Here is a 26,104-nt window from a genome sequence, read left to right on the forward strand (position 1 = left end):
GATCTGATTATTAGATCTTATTTTAAGATCTGATTATTAGATCTCTTTTTGCAGACAGATCAGTGAGAAAAAGATTCTAAATTCACTATCATTAGTTGTAACCACTCTGGCTAAGAAAATATAGGAATTCCAGAAATCTTACCAACGAGGTAGAAATTATAAGGGTTTATAGCTCTCATGAACTCTTGTGGTGATGATGGTATCGAAATAATGATAACAACAACAACAACAACAACTAACATTGATTGTGTACTTTCTGCATATTGGATACCATTCTCTGTACTTTACATCTGTTAACTCATTTAAACCCTCACAATAATCCTATGAGGCAGGTACCATTAGTATCCTCATTCTACTGCTGAGGAGACTGGGGCATGGAAACGATAAATGACATGCTCAAGTTCACCCAAGAACAAGATTCAGAGTCTACCATTTCCCCTTCAAGATATTCACGGAAATTTTTGTAGGTATGGAGAGAAACAGATATTTAGGAGGAAGAAACATGTCCACAAGAAGCTCTGTCCTTTACACAGAGGACAAAAGTTGTAATTCTGGTTCTAATTCAAGGAAGGAAAGAAAACTTTAGAGTCACCGTGGACTTTGGCTTTGGATATATACTGTAGTACTTTTCATATCTACCTCTTGCTGGCTGTGTGTTCTTGGATAAGTTATCTCAACCTACGATGCCTCAGTTGCCTCGTCAGTAGAAGTGAGATAACACTGAACTCTTCGGGCTGTTTGGCACTGACCAGACGTGACAGATATGGAAGGCACTGGCACAACCGTGTGCAGGACAGGCACTCTACAGATGGCCCCTGTGCACACTAGCACATTGCTGGCCTCATCTGCCACACTCCCACTGGCAGCCAATCCATCACCTGATTTGAGGAGTAACTCAATTTGAGGCACTGGTAGCAAAATTTAGAAAGATAATACAGAGATGTATAATTATTACTGTGAATAAATTAAGTATATGTTTCCTCAGTCAATACTTTTACATATCATTTAAAAACTCAATTGAAAATTCAGTAAGTTGGTGTGTAGGGCTTGGAGTTTTAATTGTGCCACTGGATGTCACTGCTGAATAAATGAATACTTAGGTAAACCAGTATAAACGGTTGGCTATAAAAAATATGACTTAAAAGGAAATGAACCATTCGCCAATGATAGTCAGAGATATTAGTATATGATAGTTCAGATAATATCACTTTCAAAAGTTCTCCAACCAAAATTCTTCTTATCTAGATGTATCCTATCTTTCCAGTCATACCTAAAAAACACCAGAAACAAGCTGATTTTTAGACTTTATTAAGCTTTGTTTGGAAAATTTATTTAAATGATTTTAGGTACACATTTTGAAACACCCAACCTGAGCTCTATTTCAGCAAATACTTGTATGATTAGTAAATGCATTAGTGATAATTAAATGCCATCTTTTATCTTAGACAGAATAATCAAATACACACACAAACACATACACAGACATGATAACTTTTTTCAAAATTGGAAAACATAACCAAAGGGAACCATGTAATGGAGCATCTGAATCCATCATCTGATGCTTTATGATTAAACGACAAGCTCTAAAAGTTCACAACAAGGCAAATTGGTCCAAATGATTGTGGAATGTCATGTGGATTCACAGAAAGCTGAAAATCACCAACAGCTTGACACCTAATAAGGCTTTAGCATCTGTAAATCTAAAGCAAAATTCACTAGTGGGTTTACAAATAGCAAACTGCAAGCAAGAGCCTCTCTTAATTCCCCATTCATTCACATGGTACTCACTTTTTGTAACACAAGGGGAACTTTCACTTCAGGGTCTTTCTTTCGGTCATTGTCCAGTAGGACTGTAAGTGGAACTCCAAAAATCCCATTGTCTTCATTGTAAAATGTCAAGAAAGAAAAAAGAATACATCTTATTCCAATGTATAAAACTATTAAAATCAGAAGAAATCAGACTTCTTAATTACCTCGTCCTTTTACTTTCTCTGTTTTGTTTCTTTTCAGTTGAATTCCAAAGGCATCAAAAAAGGCTGTCAATTCAATCAGAGAGAGATGGCGGATTTTCTTCATGTCTTCAGCAGACAGATCTCCTGCTTCAGTTAAGCCAAATCTGGTTTTCTGAACAATAAATTTCTAAAATACATAGTACAAATTTTTTATGACAAAGGAAAATTATTATACCTTCATTCAAATGCCACCTGGACATTCTAAACCTTTATACAAGATGTGCTACTTGCAAAAATATCTTGGAGTAGTATACTGCATCATAAGGAGATTATAAACATGGTTTTTAGAACATTTGAAGATCTCTACTATGCTAAATTAGAAGCAAAACAGTGGTTTAAGTATACTATAACATTGCTATCATTACTGTAAAAATCACTTTCTACTAAGAAAAATTCTGTATCATCAACTACGTACATCCCAGACATCACATGGAATGTACATACCATGGGCACATGTGAGACATGCATACAAGGCACACCATCTAGGTACTCCCAGGAGAGCTTTTGATATATATTTTTTTATTTTAGACCATCAGTCATAAAATCAGACATCATCAATTCTCTTCTGCATACTTTAAAAGAATGAAATTTCCAAACTGAAATTGATTGGACATGCTTGCTGAGACAGTAGTTATTCTACCTTAAAAATCAACTTTACATGATCCCAAATAGTCTTAAAAAAGAAAAATTTATTAAAAGTGCCAAATAACCATACCATCATTTTGAAGATGATATTGTTATATTCTCCATTTCCATGCTAGAAAGCAAAATATATTATAACAACAAAAAAGCCTTCAACAATCCAGAAATACTGTGAAGATAAGTAAGACCTTTTAAAAGAGGTTGTTCTTATATAATATGTAAGTAATAATTATAAAATCATTCAGTCATTCAGCAATTGTTCCTTGGAACTCCAAGTATTTAAAAGTAAAACAATATATAGGCTATGATTTGGACATACCTTGTACTATTAAATACTTAGTTATTTTATCTTCTTTCTGAGACTAAGACCCCACATAACAGTAACACATTAAAAACAATATAAACAAGAACCACAATCATTTACTGAGCAACTGCCATGTGCTAAACCCTAAGCAGAGTTCTTCATTGGAGGCTGGCCTGAATCCTGGGTGAGCCGAACTTCAAAAGGAGATGGACAGCTTAGATGCAGGAACTGGGGGTCAACATCCTCACTTGTACAACTCTCTCTAAAAATTCAGGGGGGCTCCCCTTGAAACCAGTCCCACTGGAGTCCATCTTTTGCCCCGAATGCCACTGTGTCCTCCAGCACACAGACTGATAAGCGACCAGGAGGGGTTTGAGAGTTTGATATACGTAGATTTAAATCCTGTTTCTACTACCTACTAACTGTGGGGTGTTGGATCTGTCCCTTAGTTTCTTTGAGCCTCAGTTTCCTTAGCTATAAAATGGGAGCACTCACAGGGGTGATTACAACTGAATCCTAAATGTGGCATGGGGCCCACAGCAGGCACTCAGTGAGCCTTACAGTTCTTGCCCTGCCTTCTTCCTCCCCTCCATTGTAGGGTGTTTGGGAATGGTTCAGGCTGCCTGGGGCAAAGACTCTGCCAGTTTTTAGATGGCTCATTCCTTTAGCTCCAAAACTGCCTGAGCTCTGATCATCATTCGGCCACCCCTGATCAGCACAGAACATTCAGGGCTCTACATCATGAACTCCATAAAAGCATTTATTGAGTAGCAAATAGATCAACATAACATAGTTTCTGTATTGGGCTTTCAGGATATAATATCCTGGATATATATGTCTATCTCTGTATCTCTGTATCTCTGTATCTATCCATCCATCCATCCATCCATCCATCCATCCATCCATCCATCATCCATCTATCTGTCTATATATATATATATATATAATCATGAAGCTTTCAGGATAACCAAGTATGTAGTACTACTTACCCATCCCAAAATAATATTATAAATTCTTGAGTTTGTTTTGATGAAATTTTCGTATCTGTCCTATAAGCTCTCACTTGTTATGGCTATGACTTTCTGCAATACTCCCTTTTAATATGTGCTTTTAGAGGCACAAGTAGGTATATGGTTAGAATATGCATTAACCTACAAATAAGGATATAAAGTGCACGAAAGCATGAAAGCCAGGTAGAAATCCTATTTTATCTATAAAACAGTATTCGAGCATATACTCTTACAACTATTCCTCAACACAGGGCTGCCAGGAACAGCCAGGCAGGCTATTCACTGTACAACAAATGGTGCCCCCGGTGTCAGGTGACACTGATACCAGGCCTCTCCCCACCCCTTTGTGCACACAAAGAAATTTCTTTAAAGATCCTAGTTTGCACCATAGAGAAATCACAGAAAGTTAGTGAAATAATTATGAAAGGTTTTACTTACAGTTAAAACATAGTCTTCTTTTTTAAAATCTGACTTCTTAAATTTATTTCTCTTTGGCACTTCGGTAACCATTTCTGAATAAGATACTTCAAAGGATAGCTCTTCAGCTTCTGGTGGAATGTTCTTTTCCACATAACCATCATCTATGAAACAAAGGATGCAGAAAATTCAATATTTCATTTAATCAATCAATACCATTTACTGCAAAATAAGTACAAAATATTTACGAGTTAATCCATAAGCACATTAGATGGTTTACATTCAAGGAAAAACATCAGACTGACCCAGAATGATCTCAGTTAAACGGTGTCACCAGACTTCCATAGAAACAACATTTCTATAATTATTATCAAAACAACTTTCTATTTAATCTGATGTTTTCAATTTTAGATTTTTGTTTCATGAAAAGCATTGAGGATTACTAGAGGAAAGTATAAAAAGGAGACATTTCTATATATTCTTATGATATTAAAATTAAGTCCATCTAGACCCAATGTTGCTGCTATTACAGAAGCATAAGTAGAGATCCTTAAAAGTGGCCTATTTCCTGGCCTGCTTAAAACTGTTAAGCAGATACAGGTTACTTATGAAAGAGGCCCAGAAATCATAGACACTACCCAAGTGAGTAGGCTCTAAATGATATGGTGTAACAAAAGAGAAAAAGTTTGCCTCAATTAATTTTCTTTGGTGTGACAGAATGGTGTTTGGAGGTGGGAGGAGTACATGCTGGAGTGATTGAATCAAAAATGCGGAGAAAAACACATTTACATTTTTAGAAATTTACTGCTTACTTTATCGAGTGCCAGCACAAAAGCAAAGACATAGTTTAGGTGAAAAGACAGACTCACCAGTCACTGAATTCTGAACTGACCGTCCAGGGTCTGCTGATCCATTGGAATGAATTGTTATATCTTGGATGGTCTCAAGGATAGACTGTGAAACAAGAGAAGATGGACATAACATTTACCATAACTACGGTCTACCCTGCATTTCAATCTGTTCTATGTTCTGTAGAATATAAGAATTCTTTTCACAAGAAGCAATTCTTGATTTCAAAAAGGGCCTGCATCTGATTTCCCTTTTTTCTTTATTCAGTTCAGACCTGTCTGGCTCACACAGATTTCTCAAAAGAGTACTAAGTCAAGGTTGATATAACTGTCCGAGCTCTTAATGTTTATTGTTCATACCTTTCCTAACACATAGAGATTACAATGCTTGATGTCACATAGTTTGACAGTTATAGTATGTTATTCTTGATGTACTTGGTGACACATTTTTGTCATAAACTCTTAGTCATGACTTAGGTAGGTGGTTACTAACAGGGATGCTAGAGCCAGACTGCTTGAATTTTAATCCTAGCTTTGCTAATTACTGTGTGACTTTGAGCAAGTTACTAGAACTTTCTATTGCTTAGTCTCTCAATGTGTAAAATAGAGAGGATAGCAGAATAGATTTCAAAAAAAAAAGAGTTAACATGGATTTTAAACTACTTATCCTATACAAATCATATGAAATAATATCTGGTTCATGGTACTATCTGAGGGTTAGCTACTATTAATATATTAACATATTAATTCCTTCACTACAAAATACAGAGTGGTAACAACTAACAAAAATTGAGTATGTTTTCTAGTTCAGTTTCCTCTCTTAATAAAATTGCTACTTTCACTGAGATACTGCCAAAGCACTGCACTCCCCTGCGATACTATTAGAAATTGAGCATCTATCTTTGTAGAGCCCTGTGAAATAAGCTACTGCTCAGGTTGGATGAGTACTAATAAAAAAAAGTATACGCAAATCTTACCATTTCTATCAATATAAATTTTAATGTAGGATTTGTCATCTGTGAATATGTATAGGGTGAAAATCTGCTATTCCATCAAGAATCTTTTATATGCTCTTCATGGATAAAGTCTATTCTTTTTCCCCCAGAGCTTGATGCTGTTTCTTTTATTCTCATATTTATTTAGAAATAACTAAACGCCTGCTTCATGAAAGACACTTTATTGTGCTACAATTACACAAGGGAGTCTCAAATTGCGAGCCTGTGTTCTTCTTTTTCCCTATTTTATTTCAAAAGAGATGACACATTTTGTGTAAACAGCATGTGAATATATAACCAGTTATTAAAACATAGATGCTAATTACATAATTGGTGGAATAGTGAAAATATGGAAAAGGTCTAGAGCCATACAATTCATTGTCAGGCAGCCTTTTTGTTGGCTCTAAAAACTAACACTACAGAATTAAGATTTACCCATACGCTAATTCTTAAAAAGATGTGGACCACTTTTCACTGATTTCCTTAAGTTTTCTAAAAAAAGAAATCTTCATCAAACTTTAAAATAACTCAACTATGGGACAGAACATTCCTAAAAATTGAGAGACATTTATGTAGGGTTTGAAGCTAATGCTTTGGAATGCTTTAACCTAATAAATGTTAATTTTTTAAATTTGTACAGTAGAGAGCTTGCCTATTGTACAGAGTAAGTGTCTGCTTTTGCAAATTATTCTTGGACTTTCTTGGGGGAAGCAGAAGTTTAAATTGTGATTCCCTGCTCTTGCCTATTTATGAGGAGAACAGAGTAACAATTATAGAACATTATTAAATGACAATTCAGTGTTAAGAGAGAATTTCTATAATACGACTATAAGTGTTTATTGGAGAGTAAATGGAGAGGTTCTACTGGAGAGGTGACTGAACTTTAGATGAAATGCAAAGAACGACTTGCAAAGGCAGAGGAAGTAGGCAAAAGCATTCAGGCCAGACATGGAAGTATAAATTCCAGGTATGGAGATATCTGAAGCATTCTGGCTATAAGGAATCACAGAGAGCCTGGTGTGCCAGGAGTTAAAGTAAAACATTAAAAAAAAAAATAGTCAAGAGGGTCTGCTCAAGTTATATAGAAGGCTTTGAAAACCAAGTAGAGGAGTTGAGATTTAGACTCATAAGGGTTAAAACAAAACAGAATAAATGAAAGAACACTCATGTGTGAAAGCCGGGGAAAGGCATGGTGAAAATCAAAAGTGATCAGCCTGCCAGCCAATAAACGGATCTTGAATTTTGTAAAAAAGATTGAGTGAAGAGGGTAAGTGCTTGGTATTCATCTATTCACCCATTAAATATATTAACATTAGCACAATTTAAAAAATTTACTAGTGATTTTAAAGTATTTCAAGCATAAATGCCACTCCATTTTAAATAAACTCTCCTGGCTTGTCCATAACTGATCCTATCATTTTCCTCTGTGCCCAACTACAAGAGTTTCACATTGGGGCTTCAAATGGTAAAGGCAACGCTTTCCAGCCATCAAAGATTGCTCTGCTGCCCAAATCACACTGCACTGAAATTGGATAGTAGAGTGTGAGGGATCATTATTTTAAACTCCAAATTATAGAAGGTTAGCACTATCTGGTTGAGTTCTCTTAAAACTAGACATTGACTATCTGATATTTCTTTCACATTAAAGAAAACATCATACCAAGCATTTTCTATATTCATTAGTTACTGGAGAAAGTCACTGACTCAAAAGGTGTTTCTAAACTTCCTGACTGACTTAGTTTTTGCTCATGGTTTGAGTTATAAATCTGTGTACTAAAGCTGCCTATGCTTGAGTCAGTACAGATAATAAGGTTCCCTGTCTTCCTCTTCTGTACCTGAGATCAGAAATGATAAATCCACATCTTACAATCACTGTGCCAAATACCCCAGAGATTAAATTAAATAAGCCACATTGACTGACATATACACAATCAATTTTGAAATAAAAATAATAACAATTATAAAATCTAACTAAATATGAAGATAGATTTTTTTTATACAGGCATTCTGATGAGATCTTGAATTAAAAATTAAATCACATGGAAATTACAAACTAAAGGTTAAAAAGACAATAAGAGCATTAAACTCAAAAAGTTCCTGAGAATAGCTAAAGTATTATTCAGAGATTAATTCTTAACCTTAAATGCAAAGAAGAAAGATTATAAAGGAAATATGTTTATAACTCAAAAGACTAGAAAAAATTATCCAAGTAGACCCAAGGATGAATGAAAAAAATAATGATTAAATAAATTAATATAATAAAAAAGCAGGCTTCTTAATTAAAGATAGTGACTTAAAAATATTGCTGATACAGGAAACTATTTACAGTTCTGATTGAGGTAATAGACATAAATTTTTAGAACAAAAGAAGAAGTAATAGCTACCTTCGCAGAAAATTGAAGTTATACACCAAAATATATGTGTGCATATATTTGTATATATGTGTGTCTGTGTATACTCACACTAACCCCACTTATTAGAATAGTGGTTAAAAATGCTAAAACTGTAGCAAATCATATTTTGTAGTATAATAAAAGAATAATATAACACAACAAGTAGGTTTAATCTAAGTAACAAAATTACAGTTCAACATTAGAAAAACCTATTGATAAAATTTCTTAAAAGTAATTGCTTAATGAAGAAAAACAAAATATTCATTTTAATAGATGATGAACAATTATTTGGTATAATTCAACCTCTATTCCTAAGAAAGTAACTACAAGGCTCAGAAACCTAGAACAATTATTCTACTTAATGATGAAACTTAGAATTTATGAGAAAACCAAAACTTATTAAAAGATCCCTATAATTCTCATTCAATGTTACAAGTAATTGTGGTCAGTTAATGAGACAAGGAAAAGAAATAAGATGAATAATATTTTAAAGATTGGGTAAATAAAACTTTTAGTATTTTAGATAATACCTGCACAAATTATAAAATCAAATAAAAAATTCTTTAAAGTAAAAAAGAATTTTCAGAAAGGAAGCATTCGAAGATACTTTTGTGAAAAACAAAAATAGTTACTTCCTTATATATCTACAAAAACAAAGAAGATAGCATGAAAAAATACTTACCATTTAAAATACCAATGAAAACTATTAAGTTCCTAGTAATTAACCAATAAGAAAAAAAAGTAAGAAAAAAAATTATGATGCTTTACTGACAGATGCTATAAACAAATGGAAGGACACAATCACTGGTTCTCAATGAGAAGACTCAACATTTTAAAATGTGAATTCCTTCCATGACACTAATTTTTAAATTCAATAAAAGTCTTAGTGGAGCCCTAAAAGATTTTTCTTAATGGGTATTGATAGTCTTATTCTAAGTTTGTCAGAAAGAAAAAAAAATCTCTGAGGAAAGAAAATATTGATGCAGAAAAATGAGGGTGGGCTTAATATAACAGATTTAAAAAACAGATCACAGAGTCATAGACCCTATATACATAGAGATTTCATTTATCATAAAGATACATTTCAAATGTTTAGAAAAGATAAAAGATGGAAAAAAGGTATTGGTCAAGTCAAGGTTACCTTTTTGGAAAAAATAAAGTTATACTATTCCATAACATAAATTCTAATATGGCAAGTTATTGGGAGTCTCTGTAGTCTTGTTGATAACAGTAAAATGTCCCTGGGTATTTACCTTGGCAGGTGAGATTTACCTTTATAGGCATCATGGACAGGACTGCTAAAGCCCTTGATACCACTTTATTGACTTACTGGAAACCCACCATCTATAAGAGCCTGGGAGCCAGAATGGGGGTGCCTGGTGGCTCCTTATAACTAAGAAGCAAGGAAATCAAAATGTATTTACCTTGTGGTAAGATTTTCTAGAATGACTTTCAGTACAGGTGCATTAAGGGTTAAGTTGGCATCTGTGGGCTACTCTATCAACTCACCAATTTGTTTAACATTTCTAAGTAAAGATATTCTAAGTAACAAACCAAAGAAAGTCACATTGGAGACTGGTGCCAATGAGATTTTTTTAAAGAATTTTTGTTAAAACTTTATGTCATTTTCAATATTCAATCAATTTTCGAAAAACAAAACCAAACTGAGTGATTAACTTACCTCAGGAAGCTCAATCTATAATTGCAACACAAGATCATTTTCTTTCCCTTACACTCTCAAATTTTCAAGAATCCTATTTGCAGACAATATGTGTTCAGTAAGAATTTGTTGAATGAATAAATGAATGGATGAATGAAAAAATCAAGGAACCAATGATATTGAGCAGCTAATAGCAAAGAATGAAGGAATAGAAAAACATGACTAGCATCTGTCTTATCAGACATTAAACTGTGGACACAGAACTGTTATGGAAAAGCCTCAAAAACAAGGCCCATCTAACCTTCTCTTCTCTAAAACAAAATTGTACAAACATCCTGCTTCGATTTCTGCTTAGCATGTGCCTGGAACCATATGCAACCTTTTGTTGCTGGTTTATAAAAATGCTTTTAGTGGTAAAGTCAGAGAGGCAGATGAGGAGTCAGATTATGTCAGGAGCTTTTGCATTAATCAGAAGGTGTTAGGAGACCTCTGTGGGCTTTAAGGAAGACTTGTAGCTGTGGGAAAAGATGAGTTTGAGGGATATAAGCTAAAGTCCGGGAGATCACTTAAGGAGTTACTTTAGCAATATCGAAAGATAATGGTGAGTTTCTGTACTAAGGAAGTAGTTGTAGAAAAAGAGGGGAGTAGAAATATTGTATAACTATTTACATGATAAAATCCACAGGTCTCAGGGATGGGCACATAGAAGGGGAGAGGGTAGGTAACACTTGGTCTTGGGCACATAGGTACCATCAGCTGAGACAAAATAAAGGATCCGAGGCAAGAACCTAGAGCAGGAATCTCATTACAGGGGTACAGCAAAACTGTGTAAGGTCCGTTATAGATAACTGTTCACTTCTGGTATTTACCAGAGTTTGTGAACAATTTACTTTGTTTTCATTAACAACTACAGTGGATTGGAGATTATAATTTGAGATATATTCATTTGCATTCCAATGCACCATCTTAAATGGGAAAGTAAGGGCTGAATTTATACCCAGTTGGTCAGACATTGTGATCAGACGAGACTCTTGGCCTACTTGTGCCAAGAGAGTTCTACTGCTATTGATAGATTATTCACTGACAAAAGTCACTCACATTATTTTACGTTTCTTATACGATTACTGTGCAACAACAAAAACAAAAAAACCTATGACCCAAAATATAAAAACACAACAGAAAAACTCATTTACATGGGGCTAATAGTACTATCTTCCTGAACAATGGGGATATCCTGGGAGTGTGTCATGCATGTGAATATTAACTGTACTGTGCGTGAAAATGGACAACCCACTGCCCCATATGGAAATCTGAATGTGCCCCTCCATCTGCCTGTCTGAAGTGCTACTGTTGCTACTGACTTGCCATCAGAGAATCACTACCTCATCTAATAGGGTCTCTTGCTTCTTCTGGTCCATTATATCACCCCCTGCCAGATCACCTGCACAGAGACACCTAGCAAGAATTCCCAGTAGAGGTGGGACGAGGGGGAAGGATGAGACTTTTTAACAAAGACAAGTACAGGTTCTGTTACTTGAGGTCAAGTGCATGACTTTATATGACGTGGAGGGTTTGCATGGGTGAGTCCTGGGACCTAAGGCTGGAAATGTAGCCAATAGTAGAAAGCCTTCTATATCAGGATGAAAGGTTTTAGTTTATCATGCAGAGACAAGGACTTCTGGGTCAAGATGCTAGAGTTAGGCCAGATCATGTATGTGAACTCAATCAAGAGGATCAAAGTTAACAAATTTCTCCCTGCTTGACACATGTAAAAAACATCCTTTGGTTTCTGGCTGTAGTGGTATTCATTTATGAAGTCCCTTTATAAACTGAGATCTATTCATTCCTCAGTTTTGAGTCTCCTCCTTCCTAACTGTTACAAGGTTGTTCAGTCTACTGGCAGCTATGGTTTCCTTGTAATCTTAGTTCAAGTTTTTCCTATCTGTTTTGAAGAAATTGTTACTTCTTATCTTGAATTTCTAATTTTCCCCTGACATGCAATTGTCTTGGCATGCAATGACTTACCATGGAGCCAATCCTGAGAACTGCAAAACTCCTTTCTTCATCCTGGGACCCATGTGACAGGGTAGTACTGTTGAGAGAAGCATCATCTGGCTAAATGAAGAAACAAAAGTACCATTCTTATTCAGGTAAATATTTTCTAATGTGTTTGTGTATTCTACTATGTGTATATATTTAGATACATGCGGCAATCTATGATGTTATGACTGCCTTGGCACAGACAATTGCAGCCAGCCCTTCAGGGATCATTACTGTAAGCCACCGAAATACCCTGACATTGGCCTCTGTGGCAAACACTTCTATTGCCAGTCACACACTCCATTTGCGTTAGCAATATCTTGCTTTTGTACCAGGGAGTTAGGTGCTAAACCAAAGAACTTGATTTCCAGGCTCTTTTGCAGCTAAAAGTGATCATGTGACAAGTGTGGCCAATAAGGTAATAATTGTAATTTTACCAAGAATGCTTCTAGAAAAGCTAATACTTTCTTGACCAAAAAGAACAAGGTCAGCTTTATACAAATGAAAGCCTAGAGTTGCCAGGCATCTTGTATGATTAAGGATGACGGTCACAGGGAGGGATGGCAGAGACAGATCAAACGTGCTTGGGTTCATGCTAAGGGGTATCATGTGGCTGCCCTGTCACACTTGAGAAGCAAAACAACTCCTGATTTTCTTTCTATTACATGCAACCAAACACACACTTTAACTCATCTAATCTTGTTGTTGTTTTTTTAACAGACTCTAAAACTATTTTTTGCAGAGATTAGCAATAGTACTAAGCTATTTTTCATTTATAAAGCTGGAACTCAGGGATTTTTGCTTTAGTGTACAATGGCTTTACTGAAATTTAAGATATGAATATCTTTCCTTTACTGAAAGAACCTTATTATAAAACTGAATATATTTGATACTTATGAAAACATATACTATTTGTTTTTTAAGAAATGTCATTCATATTGCTTGACTGTATTTTCTAAATTTTCTATAGATAGTATACATTACTTTATAAAATAAAAACTTTTTCAAACAAATAAAACACAAGAATTAAATAAATTTAAGTCAAGATGGTGAATTGATAACCACAAGGTCAGCTGTACACATCCCTTCCCACCCCACATCATTAAAAATGGCAGAAAAGATACATTTTTAAAGGAACAGATTTTTTAACAGCACTGAAAATCAGTAAAGAATTCTGTAGCAGATCAACTGATAGAAATTTCTAAATGAAAAGCAAATGGCGTGAGTTTGGTAAAATAAAAACCTCTACTGAAAAGCATAATTCAAAAATAATTAAATTAAAAAAAAAACTTCTAGGGAAGAAAATCAAAACAAACAAATAACATAGGTTGTACACAGAGTAGGAAAGCACTATGGTTAACAAATATTTACAAAAGAGGAGCCAAGTAGATCTCACCCTTCAATGTGTAGACGGTCCCTAAATGCAACCCTAGGAAAAACTCCCCAAATGCAGTCTACATATAATGAACTAACTGCGTTGGGGGTGGGTCAGTTCTTAGTGTGAGTATAGTGATCTAAGAGTGAAGAAACTTAGAAGGTCACAATAAAAGACATGGAGGGGAGACTGAAAAATAAAATCAGCTTTTACCAGAAGTAATAAACTAGAGTTCCTATTGGTTTTGCATTTGGGGAGTGTTTACTAACCCACCTTCCCGCCTCCATGAACCTTAAAGTTAAGTATGCCCTACTCACTCACAAGAACACCACAATTGTTAATTTTGGCCTTTTGAGAAAATCAACCTACTCAATTGCAGAGGAAACACATGGCAATTTCCTACATTAATCAGTCATAAATTAGTAACTCTGCAGAGAACTTCAGGGCTCTGGAAAGCTGTAATTCCACCTGCATGTGTGCTGGTATCTTCTGCCTTGTGGAACACTTTCTACCCTATGTTTCCTTGGATGGAGTCTTAGGTGGATCATCTCACCCCCTTGCTGTGACAGGGCTTTGGGGGAGGGACTGGGAAACGAGCTGGCCAGGAATCAACAACCAGGTTCCACAGTCTTAATCAGAAGCTCTCCCTGCACTGGAGGCAAAAGCTAAAACTGGAGGATACTTTCTGCCACACAAGGAGAAATGTGCACTTCCCTGACCAGGTGGCATTCACACTCAGGCAGACTCTTCACTGTTTCTGTCACTCATTGCTTCACATTTCAAAAGCTAACATGTTCTCCACTAGAGATGTTTACATTTGCAAAATAACTGGAAAATCTAAAGATTCATATCTTAGTTGATATTGAAATACTAAAAAAAAATTTACATGGCAGTCTGTCATTTTCCTTTATGAGCTTACAAGGGCCAAGGTTTAGTCGACAACATCCTCTACTTAGGATGCACATTAAACAAACAAACAAACAAAATCTAGTTTTGTTGTTGTTTCTGCCTGTAGATTTTTTTTAAAAGATTGCATTTAGTTATATTTTATTTACCCATTAAATTAGTCCTTGCTGAGTTTAAGAGCTATGGGTAATGGGTCTATAGGTAGCTATGTTTGCCATCAATATGAATTATGTTGCATCTTTACCCAAGATAAATGAGGATACATAATCTTTTATGTTACACAAATATTTATAGAAGCATTATTCCTAATAGCTTAACTCTGGAAACAGGTGAACATATACTAATATAGTATATTAATGCAATGGAATATTATTAGCAATAAAAATACCAAATTTTTAATACAAGTAAGAAATGAATGAATCTAAAAATGATTATTATAAGCAAAAGAAGCCAGGTACAGAATTGCATATTATATTTATAATTCCACTTATATGAAAGGTGAAATCAACCTAAGGTGTTAGAATTCATGATAGGGATTGTCTCTGCAGAACTGCGAAGACAATCGACTGACTGGAAAGGATCTGACAGAAATTTCTGCGGTGGTGGAAAAGTTCTATATTTTGACTGTAGTACATAGGTGCAAATATTTTTAAAAACTAATCAAATTATATACCTAAAATGTATGCATTTATTTTTTAAAAATTATACTGCAATATAAACACATCAGAATAATCTGATTCCTTAAAAACAAGTTGATTTTTATCTTCGGAGTGATTTATGGTGCTAATGCTGCTATGTATCGAGAATCCATGGCTATAGTAATGGGTACATTAGAGAGAAAAAAAGTTGTCCTTGGGAAATAAGAACAAATTTGCTGAGATTTACAAAGGTAAGACAAGCTAAAAAATAACACAATGACCAAGAAAAAATTACTAACTTGAAACATAAACTTGAAAATAAACTAGCATGATAGAAAATGTAGAAGACAATGAAATCCAATTCAAGTAAAGCAATGACCATTTAATATGTGTTCTAGAGGGATGGGACATAGAAAGTGGAGAGAAAAATAATTAGCAACATAACAGAAGACACTGTTCAGAAACTGAAGAAAGAAAACTGTTCTCAGATGGAAAGGACTCACTGAACAGTAACCAGGACGAATGAAATAGAGGGCTGATCCTTGTGAAAGTTCAGAACTGCAGCAATAAATTCAAAATTTCAAAAAAGTTGCAGATAGAGTAAAAAAATAACCTAAGAAGCTTATTTATAATGAAATGAGAATCAGACAACTAAAATAAGAAAAATTTACTGTCACAGTTGGTCAATGAAAAATAAGAGAAATTGTACCGGTAGGTTTTCCAGAACTAAGGTTTTCTGTTAATATAGTTAGTTGGCATATGTTCCTTAACAGAAACATCAACATGGTATCCAGAGTTTGCTGACCATCTTGTAAGTATAAGAATTAAATCCACATACTAAGGCGGGAGCATGAAAAGAAAAAGGTAGAAGTTCATGCTAAAGCAGGCACTGCATTATACTGTGGTTGTACAAGCCTTGGTCTATCTACCATTAGTTTCTTGTTTTGTGATAAAAACAAACTCCTACTTGCTTATATCAAGGTTCCTTAGATTTTCTTTTCTATGAAGTAAACACAGATGTAACTGGTAATTCCTAACAGATGGTATAATTGTGTTTTATAGTGAATCGTGGATCAATAACAAATGTAACTATTTGATTTTCACTTAAGACATTGAAAATAAACTAGATAGATTGCCTTTTGGATTAACTAACACTTCAATTATGTCAACTGCGGACAAGGAAAATGTTTTCTCTTATCTATACAAGTAGTGATTTGTAGAGTAGGTTTGTGATGATTGTAGATTGGATCATAAAACTTTTGTAAATGCCCAGATTTTGTGGCATTTGTGATTTAGAATCAAGGGCCAACTACATACATGAATAGACTATTCCTTTATTTTAAGTAGCTTATTGCAAAATAAACACATTGGATATTAATGAAATCATAAAACATTATATGGATTTTTTTTGTGGTATAGCTGACATACAATTAACTGCACATATTTAAATAGTATAAAATATACAATTTAATGGGTTTTGACAAATACACAGACCTGTGAAACCATCGCCACAATCAAGACAATGAATAAAAAGAGCACCCCCAAAATTGTCCTCATGCCCCTTTTATCAACTCTCCTTACCTTCCCTCCTTGTCCACACCCAGGTCCCAAGGCAATCACCAACCTTCTCTCCATCACTATAGGTTAGTTTACATTTTCAATAATTTTACGTAAGTTGAATCTTTTTTTTTTGTCTGGCTTCTTGCACATGGCATAACTGTTTCCAGATTCATCCATCTCTACTGTGTGTATCCACAGTTCATTGTGTATTTGTATTGTGTATATCAATATTTCATTGCTTTTTTTGCTTACTAGTATTTTATTGTATGGATTTATCACAATTTGTTCATCCATTTATCTATAGAAAACTGGATTGTTTCCAGTTTGGGACTATTATGTTATAAATATCTGTGGCTAGTCTTTGTATGAACACATATTACTTATGAGTAGAATGGTTGGTTGGGTCTATGATAAGTATATCCTTAACATTTTAAGAAGCTGCCAAATCATTTTCCAAAATACATGGACCACTTTACATTCCCACTAGCAAGGTAAGAGAGTTCCAGTTGCTCTGCATCCTTAGCACTAGTTGGTATGGTCAGTCTTCAATTTTAGCCATTTTACAGGGTATGTACAGATATCTCATTGTGGCTTTATTTTCATTTCCATAATCACTAATGATACTGAGCACCTTTTCATGAGTTTATTCCCCTTCCATATATCTTCTTTGGTAAAGTGTCTGTTCAAATCTTTTGCCCATTTTAAAAGATGAGAAAGGACTGAACAAAATTTTACCTTGGAAAACTCAGGGTATGTTTCCGAAAAAGGAAGTTGATTTGTTTTCAAAATTAGAGGATTTGTGTGGTTAACTCAAGAAAACTCAAGGTTGAAAATACCAGCAGGGAACAATTGTGGAAAATTTTTAGTATCAAAAGGAGTTTGCTGTAAATAATAGGGATTATAATCTGGGATAAAATGGAAGAGTTATGTCAAATGACCAAGCTTCTCTCTCCTAAAACCTAGTAGAGTCAACAAAACATAACCAAAAATTAAGAATCCCAGCAGCATTCAAAGAAATGATGGTTGGAGAGAGATATTCCAGGAATAATGGGAATTCTTTTCTAAAATCCACCTCCTTCCCCAACAAAGCAGCACCAAGGAAGAAAGCAAATGGAGAACATTTTGAAAAAGAAAGTTACCATCTTCTCATAATTATGAGGGAAAATGACTGAAGGTGTGAGTAATCACACCTGGGTTCAATATATGCCTGCCCTTTCAAAGAAGTCTCTCCCCAACACCATCTCAGCAGGGAGAATAGACCTAATGAGATTTGCCATTTTGCTTTTTTCTATTTGGGAGAAAGTTAGAAGAGGGACTATGAGGATGGAAGAATAAAAGGGAAAATAGATTATATATGTTTCACCAAAGGAGAGAAAAGATAGCTTACAATAGTAATTTAAGCAGAAACAGATGTGAGAAAAGGCTCTGAGATAACCATAAATAAAGCAACTGTTCCATTTGCAAATTGACAGATGCTTGACCATTCTCCTGAGGCTTGCTTGACTTTGCCCTCCTTTGGGTGAGTGGGATGTTGAAATGGCTCTGTGCAAAAGCAGTGGGGTGGGGAAGGGTGAGGGGGATTGGAAACCTAGGATTAAAAATATTGTCCGCAGAAGGTGACTGATGTTCACCCTGCACTGAAGGAACAATAGGAAACCCAAGGACACCTGCTGTTGCTCCAAAACGTAGATCTGTGATTCAGTGGAACTAACAGTACTATGAGAATTTTTTAAAATAAAAGAAAAAATGTAAAGGAATTAAATCTGTGAAAAAAAATGCCTACAATCCTTGGTTTTCTGTGTATGTATCTGTTTTAATAGAACATGCAATTATTTATGTATTTCACTATTACACTTGGGTTCATTTACTGCTGACTGTCTTCCTACAAATCAGTTAAAGGTAGACAGGTATGTTGACAGCTGTGGTTGTTCAGCCATCTTAATTATGCTGCACTATTTTAAAGTTCTGCATGATTGTCATGAGAAAAAACTCTTCTTTCATCCCTACCCCCAGTTCTACTGCTATAACTTACCGAGGAACAACTCGTTTTCAAAACCCCTTGTAGCTCTTTTTCTTCCTGGGTGTTATCCAACTGAGTAGTATGGTTGTCACAGGTATCACCCAGCTAATGAGAGAAATGAAAGTAATTTTCACCCATGCATATCTTTCCCAATGTGATTGTTTATTCAATTATGCATACACTAGAAACTAGAAATGTATAGCCATGTGAAGGCATACAGAGTTAATGACTACCTGTGCAATGGTAACACCATTCACCAGTATGTCCATAATTATACTGATCCTCATAAATGTCAGGCATATAATAGAAATTGGACTCAAAAGCAGATACTTCTAAATGTCTGCCAAAATCCACTTTTCTTCTTTCACTTATCACTATCATGATTTTCCTCCAAGATGCTGTTATGTCAAACTTTAGACTAAGTGTGATCATATGATGGTTATATCCAATGAGATAAGGGTAGAATCATACTTGGTGAGGCATCTAGGAAGGCTAATATTTTCTTGTTAAAGTGGATGGAATCATCTGGCCAATTTTCTTCCAGAACATGGACATGGTGCCTGTGATGACCATATAATATTAGCATCAAATATTAGCCATATGCTTAAGGGTGCAGAAAGGAAAGATGAAGAAGTTGGTAGATTCATGTTAAGAATATCAACTACACCAGCCTCAGACTTCTTATTTTCTAAGAAAATTATCTCTAACTGTTTAATTCTAGCTTCCTGATAAAACTATGCTATTTTAACATCAGACTTCACAGCTATATTTTGCAATATCAAGAAGTCATTTTTTTCAATTGTGAAATTAGAATTATATTAGATTATCTCATAAACACATATAACTGAAACAAATATTTTATCTCATTCACAGAATACTGGAAGAGCTCTGGTTTTCATTATGCAGGAGGTGTACTGGAGACCACTCTGATCCTAATGGCCTGCACTGCAGGCCTCTTGCATACACTCTAAGATTTTCAGCAGCATTCATAATACAATGGCATTCCCCAAAATCAGATGAAAATATTCTACTCCCTGATTGAAGTGACTTTTTGCAAAATTAAATATAAGAGGTATTAATCAAATCATACACTGATACCTTAGAAACTTATTTTTCATCTTGCTTTTCTGCATTTTTCTAACTTCCCCCCAAAGCATGTGTACTATATAAATAAGAAAAACACACAACTGTTTTGAAGTAAAAAAACACTAAGGAGGCACTGTAAGAAAATTCAGGTCAGGATGAAGGACTGAGGGTACACCACTCCCAATCACTGAAAAGTAGAGACAGTATCACTGGAAACCAACAAAGCGTTCTAACAACAGATTAGAAAATAATTAGAAATTCCTGGAAAATAAAAAGTAACTAATTTTATAACTGTAAAGAAATTCTCAGACTAAGAACAGCATAGGACAACCTTGCTGGCAAGGAAAAATCAGGTGCACAAAAAGTAAATAGACAAACAACCAAGCTCAGAGTGTAAATTACAAAGGGCAGTAAGGTGCCCCAGAGCAATGGCCAGGACAACTTAAAGCTATTTTCTCAATAGAGGGGTCAGTCAGACCTCTCAACAGGCCCCCTTATAAATAGCTGGTAGTAGCTATGTATGAATCCAAGAAAAGCACTCTGAATGATGTGAGCTTGGTAAGATGTTCAAGGTTAGGACAAAAAAACTTCAATATCAGGTCACTCTGTACCTCCACAAAAGACAGTGATGGGAGAATTAAAGGAAAACATCAACTTTGTCTGGGATAGAAAGATATTAAGTCATTCGCTGCTCTCTCTTTGGCACTGAAGATGTGTGCCTGTGTGTGCGTGAGGGGTGTCTGTATGTATGCATGTATATACTTGTGCATGCTGTTAAACTAACTTCCATTCACGTGCTGTTCTCATACTTCACTGACTTACATAGGACCTAAAGTATTCCTTCTTATTCAAGAAAGAGTCTTTAGGGAAAATATCTATATAATAGCAGGAAACCATATAGCAATGACATATCTTAAGTCATTAATTAATCAATCCAGTTCATTAATAAATATAAATGAATCACCAAGGATCATCAGTCATTGGAGAAAATCAACATGAAAAAGTCAGCCATAGAGAAAATTAACATCCTGAGGAAGTATAGTGATAAACACTCTCAGAGAAAGACAATTGAGGGGAAAAAAGGCAGCTTATAATGATTTCAAAATTTTAGGGAGATTTGAGAGGCAATTGTATCCATAAATCAGGAATTAACCATATCAATAAAGGGGAATTACTGTTAATTCTTGTGAATTAAAATTTTAACAGCAACTAAATTACAACTACTCATGGCAAAAATTAGAATTAGGAGTCTACAAAATGATGTAGACAAAATCTACTAGCACTCAGAACAAACAGAAAAAAAAAACGTAAAATATAAAAGAAAATTTAAGAGATGTGGATTAATGCAAGCAGTGAAAGGAAAAGTAGAGAAAAGAGAGAAAATGAGTAGAGAAATGGGAAGAGAATGTTCAGAAGTGAAAGGAACATTTTTCAGAAATGAAAAACTGAATACAAATCATGATAAAAGAAAAAAGATTATCCTTATGACAGGTCAACAATAATGATAAACATTAAAAGCATCCAGAAATATGGAAATGAGAGCAGGATATAAATAAAGAAATAAAATTTAGAGAGACATCAGACTTCTCAAAATTAACACTGTATAAAAAAGCAAACAGATTAATATTTGCAAATATTTGAAAGAAACTGACTTATGGCCTAGCATTTTGATACTCACCAATTTAGGATTTAAGCTTTTGGGATATAAAAATTTAATATCCAGAGATATTTCCTGCTAGATCTGCTCAAAGGATAAAGGTGCAATCTGCTAAGAAAATGTAACATTTTATAATATATGATTGTGCAAATTATTATTTTTAGTATTCTCTGTAGTCATTCTGTAATGCTAGCCCTCATCATCCTTCTGTGAGAAAGAACAGTATAGTTCACCCTAGAACAACACAAGTCTAAACTTCTCGGGTCCACTTATGCATGGATTTTTTCAATTGCCCTGCAGAGTTCAAACCCATGCTTGAAAAGACATCTCTGTGGATGGGAATCTGCCCATGAGAAGGGCTGACTGTAGTTATACCTGGATTTCTGACTATGAGAGGAGGGGGCTGGTGCCCTAACCCTTACATTGTTCAAGGGACAACTTGCTTTCTTATTCTGTAAACTGGAGAGCAGTTCAGGGGTATGGCTGGAGTAAAACCTAAATATTCTTTTCCATTTCATTGAGAAATTTCTTCTTGTGTTTGGCACCATACCTGTCCCTTGATAAATCTTTAAAAGAGAATAATATCTTCAAGAAATTGAAATAAAAGGGACAATGATAAAAGAGAAAAATAAAATAAACCTAGACTAATCATGAGAGTACATGGCTAGAGGTCGGAGTGTCAGTGTGGCTGAAGACCTAACGTAAGGCCACTCTTACATGCGACCTTTACATGTGGTAAAATCAAGAAAGTCATGAGTAGCCTAACCACAAGTTTCCCTTCCATTCTGCTTCCCAAAATAAAGTACTCCAGTCAGACGATGTTCCTCATCCAGGGGATCAGACATAGTTCCTGATTATCCCTGAGTGGAGGGTTTCAGTTTCTTGCCAGCCTGTGAAATTATTTAAACAAGCCAATTGCATGGTCCCATGGGAACCAGGGGCACTTCACCCTCTTGTTTCTACAAAGCTTGCCTCTTGCAGCCTCAGCCTGCTCACTCTGCTTCAAAGTGCACCCCACATGTGGCTCTCTATGGTGGCCAGTGTCCTCCTCCCCCAGGCTGTGAGAATATGACTAATAAAGTGCTGTTGATCTTATCTGTCTAGTGTTAGGTGTCATGTGTTGAGCCATCCATATAACCCTAGGATAGGAATCCCTCCTTGATCTATGAAGAAGAAGCAATCAAAATGTAGGTAGAGTCAGGTGGGGGAAAGGCTCAGAAATCCATTATTTGGAAACATGCCAGTATCTACTTTGGATTGCCTCTTTTCTGGCTGAGGGGAGAGGGAGTGGCTGCTGTGAAGGAAAACAGGACAGGCAGAGAGGAACAAACACCTCAGGTTAAGTGTCTTGGTTAGAAGTGAGGTATGTACGACTCCCTGCAATGAGGAGACAGCCTGAAACCAGAGGACACCTGCTTCCAACTCAACAGAAGATATGAAAAACTCTGACTAGAAAGGGTTAAGACTCTTAAGAGAAATACAATGAAATTAGAAAAAAATTAGAAACAAAAATCTACATATCAGTATTGCTCACAGCCCCAACTGACCAGACTCCACATCCAGATCTCAGCTTACCCTCATTAACAGGACAGCCAGAACGCAAACTGGCCACATCCAAACCCTTCGGTAGAATTTTAGAAGGGACCAAGAGCAGCCCCATGATAGCATGCCCTATGTAAAATATATATAAGAGGAAAATAAATTACATAGAAGTTAAACATCATCATCTTCCCTTCATCAAATCAAAGGTGGTACAGGCATTATTCTTAGAATAGCAAAGACTCCCTCTTTTGCCAGGAACAGGAAAAAAGCAAAGCTAAAAGGAAGGAAATGAAGTATAATAGAGGAAGCTCTCCCACTGCAAATTTTCTGTGGCCATGAGTTCAAATGGAAGCAGATGTAACCAAACCCACATCCTTCTACATCTATTCAGGGAGCACCACTTCAATAAGAGGACCCAAGCCTCATGCCATGTGGTTCAGATTATGACATGAGATTCACCTCACCAAAATAAAGCCTTCTACTGAGATAGCTTTACTAACAGTTATGAACTCAGATTAGCGCTCTGAAACTCTTAACTAAAATGGACAAGGTGGGCTCTAATGAAATGTCTCACCTCCTGTGTGTGACATAATGAAAACCGTCAACCTCCTGTGCTAGACAGACAGTGCACTTTTTAAAGATGCTATCATGCTGCTCCCCACAAGATATTTACATTTGGAAACTAACTAAAATGTAAAAATATTTATGGTGAGAATTAAATTAATATTGAAAGCTATGTGGAAGGTTGTACAAGATTCTCTATTATGTGCTCAGCAAAAAAAACCCAAAAGTTTAGGTGACAATCTTCCCACATTTTGACTTCTGACTGTGGCTGTAGCTACAGCTGTGGGGTTTTTTATTGTTGTTGTTATTGTAGGTACAGGAAGGCCATGTAGTTATTTATGGATTTAATTATTTAATTATTCGTTCCTGAGTTTAAGAGTCTACTTTTTCTTCATTGTTACCAGGTACGGAGGCATTATGTTCTCATGTGATCCTGACTGCCTTGCAATGACCACTTTTTCTAATCACCTTACTCTCAATTCCTCTTGCTTTATCTTATCAGTTGACCACTTCTGCAGGGAATTGCTGATTTTCCTTCTTCATCAAACATCAAAAAGAACAATTTTTTGAAACACAAGGAAAAATCATTTGGCTACTGAGAAAAATGAAAGTGCATTTTTACTCAGGTTTATTTTCCAAAAGGTCACTGTGCATTCAATTACATGTTGTGCATCATATGTGCACATTCATATATATTTGTAGAGATTAACATACATATAACTGCCTGTGTATTGATCATTGCATTTAGCCATTTATCAGCCAATACTTGCGAAGCATGATGATACATACTGGTCTCTTTGGACACCAGATACTGTTAACTGCCTACCCCTAACCTAGGTACCTAGCTAGTTTAACAAAATTCTAATTTTCTTCCCCAGAAACTTTTGTGTCCAACTGAAAGAAAGAAAAAAAATCTATTTCCCAGGCTCCCTTGCAGTTAAATATGATCACATAACAGTTCTGGACAACAGGTAGTAAATGGAATTTTACCACATCAGATTTCTAGGAAAATAAGGTCAGAAGGACTACTGAATCAGTTGGCACAAGTTACAAGAACTGCCAGGAACATAGATATGGTGCCTGGAGTGGCCAAACCAACTTGTAAGCAAAAGGATGAAGGCCACATATAAAAGACAAAATAGAAGGTGGAAGGAAGCTGGATCCAGGCTGAGGAAAAGGAATGCCTACCTTTAGCTTCTTCTTTAGGAGAGAAAAACAAATCCATATTCATATAATTCATGATTTCTTGGGTTTTCTGTTACATGCAGTCAAATGTATATACATGATATAGTCACATTAAAAAAAAAATGTATGACCATACTTCACAGTCAATTTTAAGTCAATACCACTTTTAACTAGTTGTTTATCATTATGAAATTGGAAATATATTAGATCGACTATTTTGCTCAATTAAGTGTGTTACTGAAAGGAATATTTGGCTCATATCTTCTGAATATTAAAAAAAATGTATTTGGGCACTGGAATTCTGCTCATGATAAATAGGGATGTAGACTTTGTGTTATATATCCAGAGGTTGATTTAGTATTTGTGATTTAGTGAATAGTAGTTCTACTAAAATAAGAGTAAAACATTCTATTCTTTATGTTAAGAACTCCACTGAAAATTATATTTACAGGATATTTAATAAAATCATAAAATTTTATTTGGGCCCATAGAAATTATTATTTTTTAAACCTTGCTTGTCCACATTTTATAAGTTTCCAGTAAAGATTATGTATTACTTTTATAATAAGAAAAAAAATACATTTCTTGGGAAAGGAACAAATGTTACTGAAGAATTAGCATAAGAAAATTGCAACGACATAACAAAATACACATACCACTTTCTCCTCTCTCTGAAAATCACTAAAAGTGTCAAAAGAGATACCTTTTTCAAAGAGAAGATCTAGAAACCACTAAACATTTCCATTAGCAGAACAGAAATTGTTGAATGTTTTTGGAAGATAAAAAGCAAGCAAGAATGGTTTAATAAGAATAGAGGAAAATCTCAGCCTGAAAAAAGGAACAAGAGGAAAATGTGTAGAAGGTAAATGCTGATCTGGACATATGAAAAAGCATATATCCATAATGAAAGTAAAGAGAGCAGGAAGGCATCCCTTAATTTAGAAAACAATGAACAAAGTAATTGAAGAAGAATGTTTTTTTTCTGAACAAGCAGCCAGAAAACCTTTCCTCCCTCTAGCACCGAATAGTATAAATCTGCTAAATGTGATGCTAGAATAAAACCCAAAACGTGTCCTCTTGGTGACAGAGTGACCACCGGCCTTGGGGATGGTGGTGGCTATCCTAGCATTGTGTGGTGGTCCTGGACAAAAAGAAAGGTGAATTGCACTTCATAGGTGCCTTCTAAAAGACTATGGACAAGAGTATAAAAAGTAAAGTCAGGTTTGTCTAAAAAAATTAATTCCGACTCT

The 26,104-nt window shown here is 35.2% G+C and overlaps 1 protein-coding gene across 10 annotated transcripts in view; it reads right to left on the reverse strand.

Annotated features, from left to right (window-relative positions):
• ARHGAP28 (Rho GTPase activating protein 28) overlaps nucleotides 1-26,104 on the reverse strand; it is a 202,496-nt gene that overhangs the window by 47,261 nt on the left and 129,131 nt on the right. For 8 of the 10 annotated variants that reach the window (XM_016120960.2, XM_016120963.2, XM_016120953.2 and 5 more), the window contains 6 exons: nucleotides 18,833-18,925; nucleotides 12,307-12,396; nucleotides 5,255-5,339; nucleotides 4,407-4,549; nucleotides 1,974-2,139; nucleotides 1,789-1,880 (listed from right to left, as the gene is read on the reverse strand). In XM_016120960.2, the coding sequence (XP_015976446.1) occupies nucleotides 1,789-1,880; nucleotides 1,974-2,139; nucleotides 4,407-4,549; nucleotides 5,255-5,339; nucleotides 12,307-12,396; nucleotides 18,833-18,925 (669 nt within the window). The remainder of the gene's footprint in view (nucleotides 1-1,788; nucleotides 1,881-1,973; nucleotides 2,140-4,406; nucleotides 4,550-5,254; nucleotides 5,340-12,306; nucleotides 12,397-18,832; nucleotides 18,926-26,104) is intronic. The other 2 variants (XM_036229871.1, XM_036229868.1) reach the window with 1 other exon arrangement.

This window comes from Rousettus aegyptiacus, unplaced genomic scaffold (genome assembly GCF_014176215.1).
Source record: "Rousettus aegyptiacus isolate mRouAeg1 unplaced genomic scaffold, mRouAeg1.p scaffold_m13_p_12, whole genome shotgun sequence".
Classification (NCBI taxonomy): Eukaryota; Metazoa; Chordata; class Mammalia; order Chiroptera; family Pteropodidae; genus Rousettus; species Rousettus aegyptiacus.